Raw genomic sequence first — 23,206 nt, forward strand, 5'->3', positions numbered from 1 at the left:
GGCTTCTTTAATTTTTTTTCAGCCTTCTTGTATAAACTGATCATTTGAGACAATATGAAACTTGTAGTGATGGGTTTATAGTATTTAAATACTTGCATGTGAATGTTCCACATGATGGTGCAGTACTGATAATGATACCCTTCTGTCAGTGCCAGCCCTGAATGTTCTGTTGGCAGAACTACATGGTGAGCATCTCACACACACTTCACACCATCAACAGAAGTTATTCCATATAGTTTTGGAGGAGTTTTGATGTTTGTTTCAGGTACCTCTGTCAGCACACATCCGGCTACTGGTGGAAGGGGTTGTGCTGATGGTACATTGGAGGTGACACTTCGTCTCTGGGGGATGCAGAGAGGTGAAAACTAAAGTTCCTCTGCAGTTGAGTGGGGTTTTAAACGGCAAGAATAAATCATGTCACTTATTTGGTACTGATTTCTGAAATACCAGCAAATTGATGTCTGAGGAAGAGAAATGAGTAAGTGGAATGTTTCTGTAGATCTGCAGATTTGTTTACATGGCTCTTTTTTTCAGGCATCTGCTGTGTTTGAGAGATGTTGATTCCACATCTCTCTGGGATATGTGACATAAACCATACTTCAGTGTTGTATGCAGGGGACCTTACTTTGTTCTTTGGAAATAAGTGTTCTTCCATACCTGTTCTGAAGAGTTTTCACCTCTTTTTTCCCCAAGATAAACTTTACTAAAGATAGTGTTAGCAGTGTCTTTAGTGTTAAATTGCAATATAGTCTGTGCCTAAAATGCAGTGCCCCAGTTGAAGGTTCTCAGCTCTGAAAGAGTTTCAGATTATGTGTTACAATCTCTGCTGATTTTTTACTTGGAATTGTTCTTTTGGCTGGAGAACTGACAAAGATGCAGTGCTTTTTGAAACATTCCTCTCATTAAATACGGCTCTGTCAACATCACAGGAGGGTTTTGTGTAGGTAGTGTGTAATGAGTTAGTGGTATGATTCAGTGTCGTTCCGCAGAGCTTGTCAGGACTTCCTGGAACAGATACACTCTTTGTTCGGAGCAGATTAGAGGAAGTACAAAGGGCTGAAAGGACTGTGATACACGGGCAAGTTCATAAATCCTTCAGGGTTTTATTTGTCTTTCTTGGAAGTATCAATGTGTGTGTGGAGCCCAATATCATTTATTCTGCCTTTTCTGGCAGAAGGAGATTTACTGGCGTGATTGTTCTTCACCCCCTTTCAGCAGCTGAACCTGCCAGCATCTCTGTTCCTGCGTGAATGAAGTTGCTGGGAGTGGAAGCAGCTGTTGAAAGCACTTGGTTTGCTGTATAATCTAGTGATAATAATGGCTTATTAAAGAAAAAAAGTTATAAAGCCTGTCCATAATCTTTAGTATTCCTCTATATCAAAAACTTTTCATAAGAGACAGATGTGGAGATTTTTGTTTTGTTTTGTTTTCTTAGCTAATTTTTTCCTGAAGTAGCATGCTGCTGAATTATTAATAAGATACTAACACTTTAAAAAACGTATATTATTACCTTGTTTACCAGTAGAATATGTTTAACAATGTGATATGGCCTTAACTAAAAATTTTATTCCCATATCATCAAAGGGGAGGTAGGGTAGGGGAAAGGAGATATGGGAAAACCTTTGTTTCTCTCATAGATAATCCAAATTTCTTCTTCATAAAGATGTTTTAAGATATTACTGCAATACTGATTTTTTTCAGGAAAATGGTCAGGATTGTTTTAGTAGTGAGTTTACCTTTTGCTTACCTCGCTCTCCCTGAATCACTGTAGATTCTTTTCCAACTTTGTGTCAAGGGGATAGATAATTTCTGTCTTCAGCTGGAATAAATCGAGAGAATTACAAGCCTAGTATGTGAATTTGGGGAAGGAGTAGACTGAGTGGAATACATGAAATATTCAAACTTGTAGTAATTTCTGTGTCAGACTTAGGATCACCTACTAGAGGACAGGCAGCTTTGGGAGCTTACAGTGGCACTGTAACAGAGCGTGTGTCTGTAAAGCTGCTATTAAAGATGAATTTTTGTTGTGGCAGACCATTAAAATCTCTATGCTGAGCCTGTCTTTGAAGTGTCATTCAGAATAGCAAAGATTTTGTTAGGAGCATTCAATAACCTTAACAGGATTGTCACAATTAGTGTGTCCCTTGGGCTCTGTAGATCCAGTTTGGTGAAGGAGTGGATACAGCTGGCAGCTGCTGTCTTAATATATTGCTTCTTTGCACCCCAGTTTAAGCTTCTGGTTTTGTCCTTCACTGAAACTTTAACATTATTTCTGAAGCAGGGAAGACCCATCTCCGTGTCCAGAATGCAGGAGGAGAGGTAGCTGTGCAACAGCACTCCTTGCTTTTGGATGGGTTCTGAGTGTCACATCAGGTGCTTGGGATACCCGTGTGTGGTATTTTCCAGGGAGGGTGGCCCTGGGGAGAAGGTCCTGGGGGCTGGTGGGGGAGAGGCTGGACATGAACCAGCCCAGAAACCCCCTACCCTGGGCTGATCCCACAGCATGGGCAGCAGGGCAGGGGGGGATTCTGCCCCTCTGCACCCTCAGGTGAGACCCCCCTGCAGAGCTGCCTCCAGCTCTGGGGAACAACAGCACAGGGACGTGGAGCTGCTGGAGAGAGTCCAGAGGAGGCCATGGAGATGCTCCCAGGGCTGGAGCCCCTCTACTCTGGAGCCAGGCTGGGAGAGCTGGGGGGGTTCACCTGGAGAAGAGAAGGATCCAGGGAGAGCTGAGAGCCCCTTCCAGTGCCTAAAGGGGCTCCAGGAGAGCTGGAGAGGGACTGGGGACAAGGGATGGAGGGAAAGGACAAGGGGGAATGGCTTCCCACTGCCAGAGGGCAGGGTTAGATGGGATATTGGGAAGGAATTGCTGTCTGTGAGGGTGGTGAGTCCCTGGCCCAGGTTTCCCAGAGAAGCTGTGGCTGCCCCTGTATCCCTGGAAGTGTCCAAGGCCAGGCTGGATGGGATTTGGAGTAACCTGTTCTAATGGAAGGTGTCCCTGCTTTAAGTTTCCTCCCAACCCAAACCATTCCAGGATTCTAAGTGTAAGAGTTTGGGCTTGGCAGGGACACTGAATTCATGAAGGCTCAAGTCCTTCCTAAGCTTGGGCAGAGCTTGCTCACCTCTCAGCTTGCTCTAGTAGCAGCCCTGGCAGAATAAGCTCATTTCTGAGTACAAAACAACCTACGGACGTACTTGGAAATTGCAGGTGGGCGGCCTAGCTCAGAGCTAATAAGGAAGGTGGGGGATGGGGAACTAGATAAATGGCAAATGTGTAACCCACCTCTCTGTATCCCTTATTATGAAACGTAAATGGTTTTTGTTGGGAAAGGCTGCAGAGATGTATAGCAGAGCACATTTAGGAATGTCTCAGTTTTCTACAATGAATTAAAGTATTTCTCAAAGTTAGCTTGTACTGGAAAAGGCAAATATGCTTTAAGGCAGAAATAGGTTGCAGAAGGGACTCTGGGACTGTGCAGCATTTTAGTGCTGTGTCTGAGAGGTATTAAAAAGATCTTGAATTACCTTTTTGAAAAACAGGCTGTGCGGCTTTGTACAGAATGCCAGGGAACAAGGTTTCAGGTTTAATTTTATAGAAAATACAGCATTATTGCTTTTCAAGAATTAGACTTATACAGTCCCTTGTAACATTTGTGTTACCGTGTGTCAATGTTTGATTTATGATTCCCTTGGGAATGTTATGGATACTCTGCTTTTTCTTTGGTTTTGTTAATCTTAACACTCAAGAGTGTACACTAATGATTAAAACTGCATAGTCGGCAAAAAGATGCAACATTAGTATTTAATTTAATTGTATGACTTTTATGTAGAAACTGTTGCTAACGTTTTGTTGCAGGATAGAGCTCCCAAAGCTTTGAATTATAAAGGCTTCTTTCAGCAGCTTGTTAAGAGCTGGTATCCATAGCTGAACATCTGGTTGTTATCAGTGCATTTTCACTTCATTAAAAACTATAAATGCATATGGGGGAAAAATGAAATACTGTGATCTAGTTACATCACTCCTTAGTAGCACCCTGTGGTGCCAGTACAAGTTAGTTGTATTTCTATTACATTCCAGTATTTTCTGTAGTTACAGCTGTTTTAGGTGGCGGTCTTAGTTGTTTGCAAGTTTAAATGTTAATGTTTTGACTCATTTAAGGATGCTTGCTGTGTTTCGTGGGAACTTGAAAGTCGAACGTAGGAGGGAAGAAAGGCAATATAATTGATTAAAAAGCTCTACAGAATCGCTGCAGCATAGAAACGGTGCCGCTTGCAGACATAGGGAAATGTTCAGCCCTTTTTCCTTGCTAGTTGTGAGCAGAGAAAAGGATAAGAACTGTTTTTGTCCTACTTCAGGAGTGTCACATTTGAATGCTTTTTTTTGTTATTTTCGAAAGAATAGGTCAGAATGCTGCTTTTTAAAGGAGGTCTGTTCAGGGAACTTTTACCAAGATTGTGGAGGCTCCGTTGTTTGAAAAGCTATTTGCCTTTTGCATTTTTGGTGACTTTGTCTAATCGCCAAAGGCAAACTTCCATCTGCTGAAACGGAGGTGGAAAGTAGCAAAAATGCTCAAACTCAGAGAGATTTGTGTTGCTTCACTTTGAAGAGCCTCAAAGTTTGAGACTATTGTGCTCTGTTTAGGAGGAGTCTGATTCATATAAAGGGAGTTTCACTTGCTGCTGCACCTTGGGGTGGAGCAAATAGAACATATTTATGTATTAGGAAGATTTTCTTTCTTACTCATATCCTCATTTGTGATGGCAGATGTGTGGTGTCTTAAGTGTCTGAAGGTCCTGAAAAGGAAAGCTTTTATCTGTATCACATATTCTTTGTTCTGTTCTAATTTAGTTTTTATTTTAGACTTCGATCACTGTTTCTCCATGACCAGTCTTTTCACTACACAAGTTTTAACCAATGTTCAACTTGCAACAAACTTTCTAACCACAGAGCATACTATCAGAAGTCTGTACAGTTCATCATACATTGTGCTGTGTATTCAAATTCCTAATAATCTGCTTTCTGCTATGGTTTTCAGCACTTTTTTTGTAAAAGATGATCTTGAAAAACCCTGGCTGCAGGGTCTCAGCAGCAAAGGCACGGAGAGACTGTGGAGCCAGGTCTGCCTTTCACTTGGGCTGCCTGGATGGAATGCAGGACATGATTCCTGTGGTCTGGCTCTGTCCAGAAGCCTGTAGCTTTTTGATCACCTCTGCCATCATCTTCTCTGTGGCTGCCTCTTCCCTGTGGGTTGGAAGCCACACCTGGGAGTCACTGCAGCTGTCCATTTTTATGGGAATTTGGATATAGCTAACAAGACTTGTTGATATGAAAAGTAGATACAGAAGAATATGGATTCTCTGTGCAATGTTTAAGAGTCCAAAACTTTTTTTAGTATTTTTAATCTGTAGAGGGAAGAACTGAATGCCAATGAGGTGAAAATGGACAAAGTCACGTAGTCTCAGGTGGTTTAGGAACAGGTCTGGGAATAAAGGCTCTTGAATCCAACTGTTATATTAATCCTTTAGGTACTACCTTTAGAGTGTTTCCATACTTTTGATGATCAGAGAGCTGGAGCCCCTCTGCTCTGGAGCCAGGCTGGGACAGCTGGGGGGGTTCACCTGGAGAAGAGAAGGCTCCAGGGAGACCTCAGAGCCTCTTCCAGGGCCTAAAGGGGCTCCAGGAGAGCTGGAGAGGGAGTTGGGACAGGGAGTGGAGGGACAGGACAAGAGGGAATGGCTTCCCACTACCAGAGGGCAGGGTTAGATGGGATATTGGGAAGGAATTGTTGTCTGTGAGGGTGGTCAGTCCCTGGCCCAGGTTTCCCAGAGAAGCTGTGTCTGCCCCTGGATCCCTGGAAATGTTGAAGGGCAGGTTGGACGAGGCTTGGAGCAACCATGTCTAGTGGAAGGTGTCCCTGCCCATGGCAGGGGGTGGAACCTGATGATCTCTAAGGTCCCTTCAAACCCAAACCATTCTGGGAGGTTTTGTTTCCTCACTCTCATTCTTCTCCCAGTCCAGAACACCCAGTGTGGGGAGATGCAGTAGGAAGTGTCAGAGGTACTGTCTGCTTCCAGCCAGTGTTTGTTGAGTGCCGCTTTGGGACAGCTCCCAAATGTTTGGAGTCAGCTGTAATGAGTGTAGTGCATTATCAGCTGCCACGGTGCCTATGTGCCATCAGTGAGTGTAAAATTAGGAGTGACTCCAAGAGGAAAGATTATGTTCTCTTTGAGTTGTTGTACTTGTATCCTGAGACTGATAACCAGATACTCGACTTGCTTTTCAGTTTCCAAAACTGATCCTATTCTCTGTGGTGACTCCTCTTTCACCTTTCTGATGGGCCCTCAGGAAGAAGGGAAATGAAACCTGGTTCCTGTATGATTTGAGAGTTTTTGTATGAATCAGCCCTTTTGGCAACTCTCCTAAATTAGAAAATGGGTTACCTTTTAACCTTTTAATACTCGGAGTAGACAGCTCTGGCTGGGTGAAAGTTCAGCAAAATATTTGAACAGGGAGGGGGCTTGGTCTAGGGGTGGGAGTTGAAATTCGGAGTTTGGTTTCTGACTGTTCAGGCTGTTTGCTCTGTAGGTGTGAAATCATTTACGAGGTCTCAGCCTCTCTGTGCTGATATAGAAATAGCTGCATTTCACTGAGTAATTAAAGTGTTTACAACAGCATGTGCCTTCAGAGTGTTAATTGGAGTTCCTAGCTGAGATTTTCCTCTATGGTGCCTCTGTGCTTCACCTTGGTTCCTCTGTCACAGACCTCTCTCTCGCAGGCAGGGAACAAAGCTTGAATGATTGGGAGCACAGAAAGCACTTGTGAGCCGTGCTTGGCCTTGGAGAGAAGCCAGCAGCAGCAGGATGGTGACACATAGGGAGATTGTGGAAGTTCTTGGTAGGTGATGCTGATAGAAGGTCATCCACATGGTTTTGAATGGAAAAAGCAGATGCCAAGGGTACTGGGGAGCTGAGGTTTTAACAGGACTATAGTTCTTGTTCTGTTCCATTTGGAAACAGTAGTTAGGTTAAGGTTGGATGGGGCTTGGAGCAACTTGGACTAGTGGAAGGTGTCCCTGCCCAAGGCAGGGGGTGGACCTGGATAAGCTTTAAGGTCCCTTCCAACCCAAACCACTCTGTGATTCTATTATTCTAATTTTTGTCTTTTGATTTAATGAGTTATTATCTAAAGATTACTACAATTCAAACTGCATGTGGTTGCTTAATTTAAAAGTGTTCGTTGAAATGATCTGGCATCATTTGCTTTTGGAAGGAGTTTGTTGATGTATCAGTTTCTCACTGAAATGTAGATACTGAACACGTGTTAAATACATGCACAAGTTTATTGTGGCAGTATGGGGGAATATTGTATTTTGGAGCTCAAGTTGGCATTCTGTGAAGGACCCGTAATTTAAGATAATCTCAGATATAAATGACATGTCTTTTCTTTAGAGAGTAAATGTTTATATGTAAGGTTTGTTGCCAGAAATCAGTTTTAACGTGGGTGTCATGTGCAAGAACCTGGACCTGTTCCATCTGGTTCAAGGAACAGGCACTTGTTTTGTGTCACCGAGTAAAATATGCAGTACAAGGACAGCTACCTGCAATAAGGAGAGAACCCAAAGAGAGAAATGATTGCCGTCATTTCCAGAGTTCAGTCTGTGCCAGATTCTTTCCTCGTGAGAGAGGAACATCTTGAGGGACAAAAGAATAATATCTGATAGCTTTCCCACCTCGTATGCGAATATATCCTCCAGTGGAAAGGTGAGAAAGAGGAAAAAATTGAGGATAACTGTTGAATCTCTTAAAGAGAAAATCTAGAAGCAGAAAAAGAAAAAACCTGTGTATGCTTTGGTACACTGCTCTATGAAGTCCATTCACCCAGAACATGAGCTTTATCTGAGTTTGTTTTATATGACACTTGAGAAGGGGAGGCAAAAAGAACAAACCTCAGAAGCTCAAAACAACATGCAGTTGTTCTGGTTTTCTGAAATAAATGGCTAAATAATTTTGACATGTAATTGATACATGAGTTCATTATTTCTAGTTTCCTCCTTATCTGCAATCAGTTTTAAGAGGAAGTTGAAGATCAGCATAAATTCCATGTAAAGGCATTCTGTATGACCGATAGCTTTGAATAAAAAAAGAAAAAAAAATCAAGAACAAGACCCCCTATTCTATAGTCTCTAAATATAAATAAACAGTATATTTTCTTTGAAGTTAAAAGAGGTTCCTGGTGGTTCTTGTGACCCTTTAGAAATGCTTGAGTTTCAGAAAACCATACATCTGACCCTTGGTGGAGAAAATAATTTTGCTCTGAAGCTTTATCCTTGTGCTGATAAATTAAGGGTGACTGTAGCTGAGGGGTTACCCCAGATATCAGGACCCTGGTTGTGTTTATGTCAGAGCAGATTTAATTTGAACAGATTCTACAGGTTGAGTGGAATTTTTCTGCAGTTAGATGTACCCTGTCTGGGTTTTGAATGGGGAGAAAATGAGAATAACTCACTAACTCTGACTGCATGAATTCAGCTTTCTGTTTGTTTTTTTCTTCCGGAGTTATATAAGGATATTAAAAGCAGATTTTTTCCCCAAAAAAATTTACTTAGTGCATTACAGTAATCTCTTTGCTTATTTTTTTAATACTGATTCTTATAAAAACAGAAAATAATTTTATAACATTTCCTCAAATTTGCTATTACACTTGTATGGTTTATCAGAAAAATAAAGGAATGAATGACTGAAATGGAGAAAAAGTATGATAAACTCCAAAGTTTGTTTCCTCTCTGCAGAGTGTCCCAGTACATATTGTAGTGTGTCATGAAATTACCCTTTTCATTCATCAGCTTGGGGTGGGAGACATTGTTCTTGTATTCTCAGCCTTGGTAAATAATGATGAGCTTCTGAATTTTAGTGGGTTTTTTTAATAGCTAAAAAGTATTTTTCTGAGCCGTTCTTTTTACTTTGATAGAAAAACTTTTTTTTTTTTTTTTTTTTTTTTACTGGTGGCTAAAGCTCTGATAATTTTTTTATGTATATGTATGTCTTCCTTTCTTTGCTTGGGATGAGCATGGGTGGTGGATTTCACAGCATCCCTGGTTTGGAGAGGGAGCGGGCGCCGCTCCCAGCACAGCCTTGCTTCTGGCTGAGATGAATTTGCAGTGGAATCAGATCAGAGTGTAACCTCTGGCCTGATCTAATTATCATCATTTACACTGGCAGACTTCCTCAGGAGTGGGCAAAAAGTCAGGTAACTCACAGAAACAAAACGTAATTAGAATGGACTTCATGATTTTCAAGGAGCATGTTACTCGAGCAATACGTCTCTTCCTGACCTATAATTTGAGATGATAGGGGTTCACATACTCAAATCAGGTGAGAGGAAATAAAACCAGTGAGTTTGCATAACCTTCACTTTCAAAAACATTTTTGTATCAAGAGGTGCTGCGGTTCTATGGATAGATCCTGGAAATTGTGATTCCAGTTTGCTGTTGACTTTGAGTAAATAACTGCACTCTCTGGCACCCAGAAACTTCTTTTTACACTTCACAGTAATGCATGGTATTTACAGTGCATCTGGCAGCACACTTGAGAATATTAAAATATTTGAATGTGTTAAAAATCAGATTGATTTCTTCTAAATGAAACCCTTTTTGTTCTGATAAGGACCACACCAGTTCCCATCCTGAGACTAATGAAAATCTAGACTGGTCTGCATTTAATTTATTTTGGTTCAGGAGCTTGCACTGTAGTTTTCAAGTGATCATCGTTTGGAAGGGCACTTGGTTTTATGTTTATACCTGTTTTAACTGTTGAGAATAAAATTTTTGGAAGGAGACATTGTAACAAAGAAAAACTTCATCACTGATTAAACACACATGGATGCTGATTTGTTGTTTGGTGTTTGGTGCAAGGATGATACTGATTCAAGTCCTAGTTACTTCATTGTGTTTTAAAAGGTTTTTTGCAGCCTTCAGTTTGTTACTGATTGCAGTAGCAAATGCCATTTTCCTCTCCCTTTTAAAAATAAGACCTCTAGCAAAGTCATTATAGGCAGAGGTGGGAACAGAAAGCACAAGATATCCTAAATAGTGGGTCTGTCATGCATTTTGCTGCACAGCCTTTCCTAATCAACCTTAATGAGCTTTGCTGAACTGTCTGCTGTCAGTATTTAACCATTACAGCACATTCTTTGGGATTGTGTGTAATATCTTGAGACTTTCTACTTCACTATTACCTCGAAAATATCATTTAAAACTGAACAACGTATGTGATACCCTGAGCTTTTTGTACACTTGAACTAGCATTTGTGTATTATATTCCTTTCATAAGAGTCCACTTTTCCTGGGAGATGAGCTCTGTTTGGCTAGATGGACATTCCCTGACTTACTTTGCATAACAGTTTTGTGACAATTTTGTTTAACAGGACAAAGGATGCACTCTTGAGAGATATTTATTATTTTTAGGTAGAAACGTACTCTGAAAATTGCAACTCTAGTGTTCTGGGCAATACCTCAGTGTTTTTACATTGTTTTTTCTTTTGGCATATTAAAAAAAATACTTATGTCTGAGAAAAACAACCCTGTTTTGGTATGAAGTTGTTCTGGGTTTCTTGAATTTGTTGTTTACATGTTCCCAATTGACACTCTCTGTGCTACACAGTCTATAACTTCAGGTGAAGCTACCCAGTGTTCTTGGAAGTCAGCTTGTAAACAAACCCAACAGATTAATCTCTGCAAATTTTCCCTTTTTCCCTGCAGAGACATTACATACAGTATTTCTTTGGAAGCTGTGACAACTCTCATCGTCTTCCTCTCCTGCCAGTTATTCCACAAAGAGATTCTGCGAGAGAGCATCATCCACAGATACCTGATGCGTGGTCGATGGTATGTCCTGCTCTGGTGTGGTGCCTGATGGCAGAGCAAATGCTTCTGATCACTTGTTTAGGTTGTTTGTACCTGGAAACAAAAGGCAGCAAAAATACATTTTGATAGAAGACTTGTTCTGCTCAAAAGAAAAGAGAACACGAAAGCAAACACTTGTAAAGGCTGTTGGAGGGTTTCAGGTTTAAATCTCGCAGCCCAGACTTCAGTAAAACTATTTTGGAAATAATTTCTGGTTTTGAGGGTAATTTCATTAACTTAAAACAGCATTTCCTTTTCAGGATGGTTCTTTTTTTTTGATTCAGCTCTGGGGCTTTTCCTGTAACACTGCAGCCTAGAGAACCCACATACCTCAGAAGTGCTAGAGCCTTCTTGCCATACAAATAAAAAGGAAAGATGCAAATGTGTGCTATGCTGAGCACTTGGCAGGTGGTAAACTCAGTTGTGTGAGTGATACCACTTGTTCTGGCAAGTTGGTGGTTGTGTTTAAATGCTTTGTCACAGTGACTTATATGCATTTTAGGCTCCCATTCATCCTCTTTCAACTTTAAGTTCCATGTGGGCAGATTTTTGATGAATATGTTTGTTATCTTGTTTTCTGAAGTTACTCCTACACGTAAAAGGGAGGTACTGCTCTGGGGTGACATGAAAGGAAGGGGCTCAGCTTGGAGCATGGGACAGAAAAACATGAAACATCAGCAGGGTAGAGGCAGAGCCTCAGGATGTGTGGGGTCTGGTGATACTTAAATCTCTGGACTGAAGGAATTGAGGGTTTGGGGGGAAATGGGGAATGTTTGGGAGAAGAGTTAGTGTGTGGTCTGAGATCTGTTTTGGGATTAGCAGGTGCCTGGCCCCTGGGAAGAGGGGTGGGAATTCAGTTCCTGGGAGCCCAGAGCAATGTGAAGAGTTGGAAGGGTACTGGTGTGGTGTCCCACCCCCGAGGAGACGGAAGCACCCAGGGTTTGTAGATGCTCATAGGCAAAAGGAACAGCAAAAGTCAGAGGGTCTGCAAAAACTCACAAAGCTTAGTCCCTGGTCTCCTGGTATGAGCACATGGCAGTGGGTTTGGATAAAGGGGTGGGGTGAGGGGGAAGAGAGACAGACAGACAGCGAGATGGATCAAAGAGGGGGAGAGAGAAATGGAGGGAGAAAGAGAGTTCACCAGTCCTGACTCCAGTATCTGTTCAGCTGATGGCATGTCCAGGTCCTGGAGCACCACCCGGACTTCCTGGTGGCACCTTTTAAGTTTTACCCTCCCATGCAAATTAATTCTTGTGTGCAGTCTCTTCTTCCAGACCTTTCTGGGAGTGGGCTGGAGGCTTTGGGTGATCTTGATCCCGCGCTACAGTCCGTGCCCATTTCTCAGCCTCATTCCTACCCCTGTGTCGTGCTGATCTCCAGGAGCCAGGACAGGGACATGTGTGCTGCCCTCCCTCCACAGGGCCCCTTCTCCAGCCACATCCTGGTCTTTCTCACGAGGGTTGTTACCAACAATCCTTGGCTGGGGTTCCTGAAAAGCCTTGGTTGGTTCAACAGCCAGCTATTGGTGTCTGGGACATACACATTAACCCCTTATCTTCTGGGCTTCTACAGATGTTTAGAGGGTTCGTCCTAACACAGCTCTTATCTTTTCACCTCTGAATCACACTATTTGTTTGCTTCTGTGGAAATCCTCCTCTGTTAGGAAATATTATAAACTTTTACTTAAACCCAACAAATTTTACGTGCATTTGTCAAATTCACTGATATGAAGTCGGTTGTTTCATTGGTCTTTGCAAATTCATGGAATTGTAGAATCCTTTAGATTGGAGAAGACTGGTCCAAGTTGCACACGCAGGCAGAAATATTGTGGGCATGGAGAAATGCTGTTGTTACCTGCTCTGTGTAACCAAAGCATGGAGTGAAAACTGAACAAATACAGTGTTTCTTTCCCTTGCATAAATATTTTTCTGGTTGTATTTGGAGGTAAGTGAATACAATGATTCAACAAACTAAATGGTTTATTTTAAAGTGGTATTGAAAAAAGAAAACAAAAGGTGGTTTCCATGACCCTGCTGTGGGAAGGTGCTCCTGCAGAGCCCTGCTGGAGTCTGGGCAGCTTTGCACGGGCAAAACCTTGGTGTTCTTTCCCTTTCCAGTCTGGTCAGCCCGGGGGGAGAGTTACTGACTGTCTTTAATGCCAAAACTCCAGTCTTTGCACCCTACCTGGGCTTTGTCAGTTGTGAGTCAACTAAAGCTGTTTTTCCTTCTCTTTCCAGTCTCCCATACACCAGCAGACTTGTGAAAACTTTGCTGTATAATTTCATCAGACAAGAGAGAAGCCCTCCTCCAGGGACCCACGTCTTTCAGCAGCAAACAGATGGAGGAGGATTGCTTTATGGAATTGCGTCTGGGGTGGCAAGTGAGTCTGATTTTCTATAAATTGTGCTTCAGACCATACGAAGTATTGCCTTCTATGTGACCTCTCTTGCAAACACACCTGTAGCCCATTTCTTTTTCAGCAAGTGGTGCCAGTGTAGAAAAGCTGTCCACAGGCCTGCTTGGACCTCAGGATGTGTTAGAATCTGAAGCAATTATACCTGCAGGACAGCAGATGGTGAAAGGATCACTCAGCCCGTTTGGTTTTTTTACTGACATATTAGAAAAGCCTCAACCAACAGAGTAGTGCCCTATTTGATAAATCACATGATTACGATTAATTAAAATGTTGGAAGAAATAGTTTTATGTGCTTGCTTTGTTTTTTATAATTACTCAGTGGATGAGGTGACCTGCTCTGTGGCTCTGCTTGGACTAGGTGGTCTCAAGGGGTCCCTCCAAGAGGGGTTCTGTGATGTAAGGGAGCGACCCAGATAGGAATTTTTGTGACATGTTTTAGTGAATGCCTTTCCCAGTAAGTTGACTAATATTTTTTCCTGATTAGTATGACTACGTTCTGACCTTTCACGTGTGGACTGTTTGCTATAGAGAAGTACTGCCTGAAAAATAGGAAAGACTTGCTGCCATTCTTTGTTCAGAAAAAGGTTTATCGTGTTTGTTACGCTATATACTCTCTTTTGGTTGGTGGTTGCTCTTTTCTCCACACCAGATGTGTTTTACTGGTGTGTGCATTACACATAAAAATTATTCCTGAAGGTTTTTTGTTTCCACCTAATAAGAATAAAACATAATACAGTGCTAACAGTAAAGGTAGACGTTATTTTCCTTCTCCCCGATAAACTAAATAACGCTTTGCAAGTCAGCTGCTGTTAAAAACGATACTATTTATTTTGCTCTTTTGTGAAATCCATTCACTGGCAGTGCCCCGAGGGAATATTAAAGTTCAGGCCGCAAGTGGTCTGCCAGAAAATACTTCCCAGTCCGTGGCAGTGCGCGGGGCTCTCCTCACGGAGGCAGTAAAAGAGCACGTCTGTCACACGCAGCTCCCGGTGCTGCTGGAACACCATCTCCTGGTCTCCAGGGCAGACCCACTGCGTGTTTGGGTTGCCTTTGTAACATAAACGCGACAGAAAGCGGTGGCTTGGTTTGCAGTGTGCTTAGTCACCGACGAAATTAATTGAGTTGTTCCTTACAGTGTTTTCATTCCAGAGTTCCATCAAGTGCATTCTTTTCCTTCATTTCAATTGCAAGAGAAAATGGCACTGAACTTGTTTTTCTGCAGCAGTTTTCACTGTCTGGTTTGTAGTTTTTCAGTTCTTGCTCTGTTTTTTGATGCCTGTTACTTACTACCTGATCATGTTGTTATTATTCTGATCTCTTGAGTGTCTTTCTGCCTTAGTGCTGCCGCAGGCGGAACAGCTTCCTTCCCCTCTTCTGGTTACTTGATTGATTTGTAAAGTCCATCCATACTGCCAGACTCCAGCCTCCCTCTGTGACACCTCTGATATCATATCCCCCATAACTTTTTACTTGTTGTATTTCAAGTTTCCATTTCTTAATGCAAACTCTTAAGGTTTCAGCCTACGTCTGTTCTTGTCTCTTCCTACACTTCCAACCCCTTCACTCCTGAACCATTCCCTTAACAACTCCCTCAGCGTACGCCTACACTTGTTTTCTTGCTTCTTTCAGCAGTACCTGAAGTGCCATCTCATCTCCCAGCAAATTAAGTATAGTCATTTAAAGCTTTGAGAGGAGCAGCCTTTTATGAAGAGCTTTCTAATTTCCTGCCTGGGAAAGGGGAAAAAATAAGTACCACATCCTGTTAGAAAATAGAGATTTTTTTTTTCTCTGTCTGTGCCCAAACAGTTGGTTGATTATTTTTTATGTTTTTTTTTTTTTTTAAATATTATTTGCCTGTATATGAAGTTGGACTATAGGTGAAACTTCAACACAGTAGAGTTGGTAAAGTAAATGGCATATTTGCCCATCTAATCCCTGAATGATATCAAATCAATCCTCTGGATAATGTAGGATCAGGTACATGGATAGAGTGCAGTACAAATCAGAATAGAGCAAATTCGTAGTCTGCTATGGAACAGAGGCAAGTTTTGAGCAATGAACAGCTGTGGAAAACTTCAATGTAATTTCTGTATTGTGTTATTTTTGTGTGTTTTGTAGTCTTTACAGAATAAGGATTGAAAGAAGAATGGAAGAATTGAAAATTCACTTTTATGTTGCTCAGTGCTTTTTAAATACCACATAATGCTTAAAATAAGTCTGCTGAAGTAGCCTAACTGAAATCTACTTAGGATGAAGGGAGCTGGGAGGCTGGTTTTAAAAAACATATGGAAATTTGAGGCCTAAAATAATTATTGTACTTTTACATTGTTTAACTTGATACTACAGTCATCTGCGTGACCATGTATTAAGTTAAGACTGTTTTGTAGTCACTTACACAGCAGCAGGAGATCAACAAGCTCTTATAAGCACCATATTTTAAATCCACCCCCCTTTTCCTTCCTTGTGATTCAGCAGGAGTGATAATTATACACAATATGAGCAGAAGTTTACCCTTTCCCACAGTTAACCTTCTCCTGCTTCTCATCCATTGTAGCTTGTTTTTTTTCCTCTCATGAGCCTCCTTCAGTCTGAAACCACACAGCAGCATCCTCACACCAGTTACTCCTGGGTTTGGCCACTGACTGTGTCCAGGTTGTCTGTGTGCAAGCACCTTTCTCCATCCTGGATATGAAATACCTGGGTTAGAATTGTGTTGCCAATTCCATGACCCTCCAGTGGTTAAAGGAGCAGTTGTGGGCTTAGAAGGAGGGGGAAAATAATGAATATAATTTTTGTAACTTCTTGGAGGACATTGTTCTATACTGAGTCAGCTTTGTTTTGTCTTTGCAGTCTTTCTCTGGGTGTGAAAATAATTGTAAAGTACTAGATTTGGTACAGTATAGTGAAGGCATAAATGACATCAACATGCATGCTAGTAGAGGTTAGATATTAGAAAGTAATTTATTGGAAACCAGAAATTCACGTTTTGTGGTTCACAACATACATTGAACCAACTTACTGTCGAAAAAAAGTATTTTTGTGGGCTTTAAGTGCCCTCTTCTTTCTTTCTTGAATAATATTAGCATATGCCAGTTCATGGTCTGCAGTCAACCGACTTGACTTTTTGTGGGCAAGCAAATTTTTTTTAATTAGTCATTTTATTGCTTGCAAAATAAAATCCTTGTTACAGCAAGGAACTGCCAAACAGATGATGTGCTAAGACAGGAAAATGTTAATGCTGCCCAAGACTATTGAAAAAGAAGTCAACTTAAATGGTTTCCTTTTAAATAGTTGATCCAGTTTATACTTTGCTATTAAAAATACCCCAAACACTTTAATTCATCTTGCAGGACTAAGGAGTTATTGCAACAGTAAGATCTAATTGACTTGGTTTGTGCTGTTTGGGTTTTTATAGATGTAATGGGCACAATGTTAAATCTGTAAGGAACTAAAGAAGAGGCAATAACCAGATTCATCTTCATTAATCACCTAAGTCTTCATCATAACTAAACTGCCCACAAATATACTGTTGTAGCATTAATTGCAGAATTCTGTGTATAGTGATCAATAATGACTTGTTTTCTCATGTCTTTGGTTGAAACCAGGCAAACATTCCTGGCCATTAATGGCTTTATATCATGCAAGTATATCCTTTACTTTGCATTATGCTATTCAACATTAGGCTACTTGAAGGCATCTGACCTGTGTTGTACATTTGTGATTTAAGTATACTGTAGCTTATTCCTGTTTTTATTGGTGCTACTTTCTGGTTAATAGGAGCACTTGCAGATTAATCTTTAACTTTACAAGAAAACTATTTATTAATATTTAGTGTTTTATGTTATTTTTTTCCCCTTCAATTTTATGTAACCTGATTTGTAATATCTAGATGAAAATACATCAAAGTAGAGAGACACAAAAAGCTACCAGCAATGTGTCTGTTATTTCTCGTGATTCCAGCAACCTTTTTTTCTGCTAACAGATATTTCAGGCTGGTTGTTTGTACCTTCCAGAGCCTTTTCATGATGTGCCACAGATCAGGTGTATGATCTGCTCCATAGCTACAGCCCTGTCTGTCTCTGGTGCTTAGTCAGTGTTTAATTGTCTGTTCATGCTCACCACAATGGAGACGTGGATCTGAGCTTTCTGTCCCACTTCTGTCTGTTCGTCTTCGTCCTTGCTTGTTCTCACAGTCTGTAACAGCGTCATCCTCTTGACACTGTACCTGTGATATTTCTGCCTTCCTGGATGGGAGGATTTAGATAGTTTCCAGACCTTTAACCTTTCTCTTAGTTTCTCTGAAGATGTGCCTGACCCAGAACAAAACAAGTGGCGGCAGTTCAAGCACATTCTGTGAGGATAAGTGGCTGAGTGTTAGTAGTCGTGTAGCTGTGTCAGGGTCAGTCTGAAAAAGCTGCCCAGCAAACTGAGTACCAGAGCAGCTCCATCCTGACCAGAATCTGTGCTTGGGTGCTATGAGCGCCACATCAGCTGGTTTGGAGTTGGGTTGAACTGCTTCCAGAGCAGTGCCTCGGTGTCCCCTTGGAGAGTATTCATGTTTTCATGAGAAAAACTCATCTTCTGCTTTAACCACAGTAGTACAGAAAAACCTTGCCTCTGGTATAAATCCCTCCAGGCCATAGATGTGCTCACCATAAGGCACTTAGATACTTCCTTTGATGTACACTGTGTTGTGTTTTTTGTTTTTTTTTTTTTTGAAATCTAACTTTGTGTTTATGAATGATGTGAGGAAATAGAATGGTTATACAGCAACAGCAGTTCAGGTAGCACTTGGCTCCAGCTCCACCAACCTCTTGGGGCTTTTCAGCTGCAAAGATCTGAAACCAGAAGAGTTGTAGTATAATTATATAAGAAATAAGGATGTTCTGAGGGTTGGAGCCCTCCAGAGCTCTGGAGCCAGGCTGAGAGAGCTGGGGGGGTTCACTTGGAGAAGAGAAGGCTCCAGGGAGACCTGAGAGCCCCTTCCAGGGCCCAAAGGGGCTCCAGAAGAGCTGGAGATGGACTGGGGACAAGGACTTGGAACAACAGGACAAGAGGGAATGGCTTCCCACTGCCGGAGGGCAGGGTTGGATGTGATGTTGGGCAGGAATTGGTGTCTGTGAGGGTGACAAGGCCCTGGCCCAGGTTTCCCAGAGAAGCTGTGTCTGCCCCTGAATCCCTGGAAATGTTGAAGTCCAGGTTGGATGTGGCTTGGAGTAACCTGGGATAGTGGAAGGTGTCCCTACCCGTGGCAGAGGGTGGAATTGGATGAACTTTAAAGTCCCTTGCAACCCAAACCATTCTGGGATTACATAAAATGGTTGATCAGTGTTGTAAGCTGCACCAGCATGTTTTTGATAGTAAGCCACCATTAATTAGAACCACCTGAACAGGTAGCAGAGACTTTTTCCTCTGTGAACTCTACTCTTTTCATAGGCATTGGTGGCAGTGATAACAAAGCATTCTTTCCCAGAAGAGCAATTTATACTGTATGTTCCTGGGCTTGATAGATCATGGAAGTTTTCCATTACCTCCAGTGAACTTGTAAGTACCTGAATGGAGGGGTCAGAGGATGCACCAGGCTCTACTCTGGGATGCTCAGCAATGGCACAAGAGGAACGGGCAGGAACTGATGCCCAGGAAGTTCCACCTGAACATGAGGAAGAACTGCTTTGCTGTGCAGTGACCAAGCACTGAACAGGTTGCCCAAAGAGGATGTGGAGTCTCTCTCAGTGGGGATATTCCAGAACCTTCTGAGCACAATCCTGTGCCACGTGCTCTGGGATGGCCCTGCTCAAGCAGTGAGATGGGACCAGGTGACCCACTGTGGTCCCTTCCAGCCTGAACCACTCTGGGATTCTGTGAATCCATAGGGTTTTTTTTTCGTTTGGAGAGGCTGATGCTGCTGGGGACCCTTGGCTGCCACCACTCCACCCTTATGACAGTGTCTGAATATTTCATACTAAACATTCTCAAGTCTTACGTGTTTTTAAAGTCACTAAAGCCTCTTTTCTGTGTTTTCTACCCCACACTGTCCAGGCTTGCGGAGTGCTGGGAGCTCTGCTTTTGCTGTATGTATCCTGTCAGCTGCTTGGAGTAGGGACTGTCAGTACACAGCACAGTGAGGCTGTGGTTCATGACTAGAGCTTCTGATTTCTGTGGTCATACAAATCCTAATTGTAACCATATGCTCCAGCTTGTTTACTGGGAGTGCTGCAGCAAGTTTCACGAGGTGTGTTGGTGATTTATCTCCCTGACATTTATCCTGATATTCCAAAACCTGAGCGGCTTCAAATAACCCATTATAAAAGAAAAAAAAGAAAGCCTATTGGCTCAAGGATGATTTTTCTTTAATTCTTCAGGGGAAATTGCTTGTTAAAGGAAACTTAGAAGCAAGCCGATATATTAAATAAAATTTTAAAACTTGGTGTCTTGCAATGACTAGGGCTAGAGTTTTTGGTGGCCATCCTTCTGAATGGCACATACAGAGTATGTAGGGTTAATACAGGAGTCAAAGGATGGGGTTTTTTTTTCAGTAATATGGGATATTAAAGTACACTTATGAGTTACAACTCCGGAAGGGATTTATTCTTCATAATTTTAAAAGTATCTGCAGTGAGCTGCTCAGGCTGGGGTGTTCTGCTACACATCTTCTCATGAAAATGGTTCAGTAGTTCAGGAAAAAGGATGATCTGTCGGGTTCCAGATGCACTGATGCCACATTATGAATGGTTTACACTTGATGTCTGGTTACTGGCAGGTCCCCTGGATGGCTTGGAAAGTGAAGGGACAGGAAAAACTGAGCTGCATTTCAGACCGTGGTGAGGAACACTGATAAAGCACAACAAATTCTGTTCTTTCTTTCTTTGTTACAATGTGTTTTTGAGGTTTGCTAATAGGTTAAATCCATCCAAAGCTGCATTTGTTAATAAATTACATGTTATTAAATTACACGTTAACTGTTTTCCCTTCATTGTCCTGCCAGATGTCAGTGCCATCTTTTGAGGTGGGAGTGTTCAGACATCAGATCATTCAGATTAACCATCGCCCATCTTCAGCAGGGCAGGGGAGCTGCTTTGCCTGGTGTGTGAGACACCTTTTAATAGTTAAATTTTGTGGGTTTGTTTATTGGTTGTTGTGTGTAAAGGCTAAAGAAATGAAAAGGCAATGCTGTGCACTGCCTGTATATATTGATTAGCTATCTCCATTTTCTAGGTGTTTTGTTTTGTTTCCTCCAGTAGGCTGCTGGAGTACCAGTTCTGTGAAGGTGGCCTGTTATTTTGCATTTTTTCTTTATGATTTTATTTTTACTGTTTTTATATTATAGGTGAAAGGGGGGTAGATCAAAGTGTGTCTGTGTGCTTTCTGTTCCCTGTTCTCCTTTACCTTTAGCTTCCTGCTCCTTCCCCAAAATAAATAATGATAGATTTTTTTTTTTTTAGTGCATCTGCAAGGAAAGTCTGTATTTTCACCCATTCCTCAAATAACTCCTGAAGTCTGGTAGATCTTTTGACACATACAAAGTGAGAGAGAAGTTTGTTTGTATGGTATCTATTATGTTGGGCATAGAAAGAACTATTGATGGGAGCAGCACCTTTCAGTCGTGGAAGTTTTGTGTCATGATCAAATTAGGTCAGGTTCTGAAACAGTTTTATTCTCCTTTCAATGATTTTATCAGGGAGGAAGAGTAATTACTTCAAAGCTTCCAATAAATTGAAGCAGCCTTTGAAAATGCAAAACTGAAGAGTACCTTTCCACAGTTAGGGACGCAATCAGTTGTGGTTGGGAGAGGGAGGCAACATCTACCACTTCAGTGGACAAGAGGAGCAGTGAGTTTGCTTACCTGTTAATTGCATTAAATCCTTAAATCCTTAAATTGACGCATGAGAACTTCCCAAATAGACTTGTTGCAGCTACAGCAGAGCTTACGGTTTTCCAATTAGCAGTAGATATTTTAATTTGCGTAACAGCTCAGATCTAGCGTGCAAATCTAGCCTTGATCTGTGATGTCAGTTTACTCATCTGTGATGTCAGTTTACTCAACTGCAATGCTTAGATATAAAGAACAGTTTGTATAAGGAGCTTGCAGGTGAACTCTTATTTAACACTGTACTTGTGAGACAAGAATTCTCCTTGCAGGAAATGGTACCCGTCTTGCCAATGTGAAGTACCCGTCCAGAAGTTGGTGGATAATTAACCACCTTGATAACAAAGTCATTAACACGAGTAGAAAGATGTATAACTGGCTGTTTAATGTACATGGTGCAAAGGAATGCTGTGCTTTTAGGAGATGATGGCTGTGGTAGGTTTTTGCTGTGTCTCTAAGGGATATGAAGGGAAACATAAATGTGTTACGAAAGCAAAACTTCCACTGGCACCAAAACTCAGAATCAGAGGAACACTTGAATCTGATTAATCTGTAATGAAAATATTTGTATGCATTAGGATGTTTGCAGTTCTAAATCGTGGTCTTGCAGATTTGTACAGAAACTTTCGTCCTTGACCCGTATCACAGAACTAGAATTTTTATTTTCCTATGCAGCATTGTTTGTAATTCAGTTGTGTGCATTTTTCTAATTGTGGTTGGAATGCAAGGAGTGTGTTGAATTTGCAGAGTGAGAGACAAAAATATTTTGGAGGATAAGAGAAGCCCCATGATCCCTGGAAGTGTTCAAGGCCAGGTTGGATGGGGCTTGGAGCAACCTGGTGTAGTGGAAAGTGTCCCTGACCATGGCAGGATGTTGGAATGAGATGGGCTAAAAGGTCCCTTCCAATCCAAACCATTCTGTGATAAGGGGACATACCATGAAAGTCTTGGCTATAATTAATTTTGTAATTTTGAGGTACTGCAACCTTGATGGAGCCATACTCTTATCTGTTTGTGGCTCAGAGCATGTTTTCTCTTGAACCTCGTTGGGAATGTGCTTATGAGCACATATTTACAGTATTGCCTGTATGGACTGAAGTCCTGATTTTGAGGGTTGATTTCAAAAATAATTTCATTTCAAGAGCTGTAGTTTCTAATGGACAATTTTTGTTCAAGAGGGGAAAATGTTCCTCTACGTTTAAGCCTAAAAAATTTGGAAGTCTCTCCATCTTTCTTTTATTTCTGTGGATTATAGTTGTACTTCCTTGTTTTTGTAGACCCACGGAGGAGCTAAGCTCTGCACAGAATGATCTAAGATTTAATGAGGCCTTTGACTAAAATCTTTGTCTTAAACCAACAAAGACAAACCCTTAATGCGATTATACCATCGTTATTTTTTACCTAACGTTCTAGAAGAGCCAGTGGTAATTAAATGTGTTCTGCCAATTTGTAGTTTCCAACACAAGTATGAGATTTTTACATAACCTGATAAATGGCTATTTTTCCTTTTGATTAAGCCATCAAAAACTTTTTCCGTCTTTCTGCGAAAGACTTCCCAGCCAAAGCAGAGCAAAGCCAAGCAGATCATGTGCTTAGCAGTGTATTAGTAGAAACTATTTTCACAGTTACAGATTTAACTTGTCCTGAAGCCAGTTACTATTGTTGAGTAATTTGGAACTTTTGTGATTGAGGTTTGAGTTATCAGTATGTGGTAGTTGTGGCATCGAGCATGAACATTCATTTTTGTGACACTTGGGTTTGTTTGTCAATTTTTCTCTTTCAAGAGAGTGGCATTTTCCAGAGTGAGTCACTTTGGGGAAAGAAAAATACTATTAACAGGAAAAGAATGTGACACCTAGGAATAGACATCCTAGTTGAAAAGAATGGATTTCCATTATTGAAAAATAAATTTCTGCATTACATGGAAATTCAATTACTATCCTTAGAGGAAAGTGAGAATTGTTGCTCGCTTCTCAGTAATTTGATTTTTACTCGTATTTTGAATGTACACCAAGCCCAGAG

The 23,206-nt window shown here is 41.4% G+C and overlaps 1 protein-coding gene across 3 annotated transcripts in view; it reads left to right on the forward strand.

Moving 5' to 3' along the window:
- The window catches only part of DYM (dymeclin), a 214,277-nt gene that overhangs the window by 31,721 nt on the left and 159,350 nt on the right, over nt 1–23,206 (forward strand). For all 3 annotated transcript variants that reach the window (XM_018078808.2, XM_018078811.2, XM_018078810.2), the window contains exons 7-8: nt 10,758–10,883; nt 13,139–13,281. In XM_018078808.2, coding sequence (XP_017934297.1) covers nt 10,758–10,883; nt 13,139–13,281 — 269 coding nt within the window. The remainder of the gene's footprint in view (nt 1–10,757; nt 10,884–13,138; nt 13,282–23,206) is intronic.

This window comes from Manacus vitellinus, unplaced genomic scaffold (assembly GCF_001715985.3).
Source record: "Manacus vitellinus isolate BGI_N305 unplaced genomic scaffold, ASM171598v3 scaffold_42_pilon, whole genome shotgun sequence".
Taxonomy (NCBI): domain Eukaryota; kingdom Metazoa; phylum Chordata; class Aves; order Passeriformes; family Pipridae; genus Manacus; species Manacus vitellinus.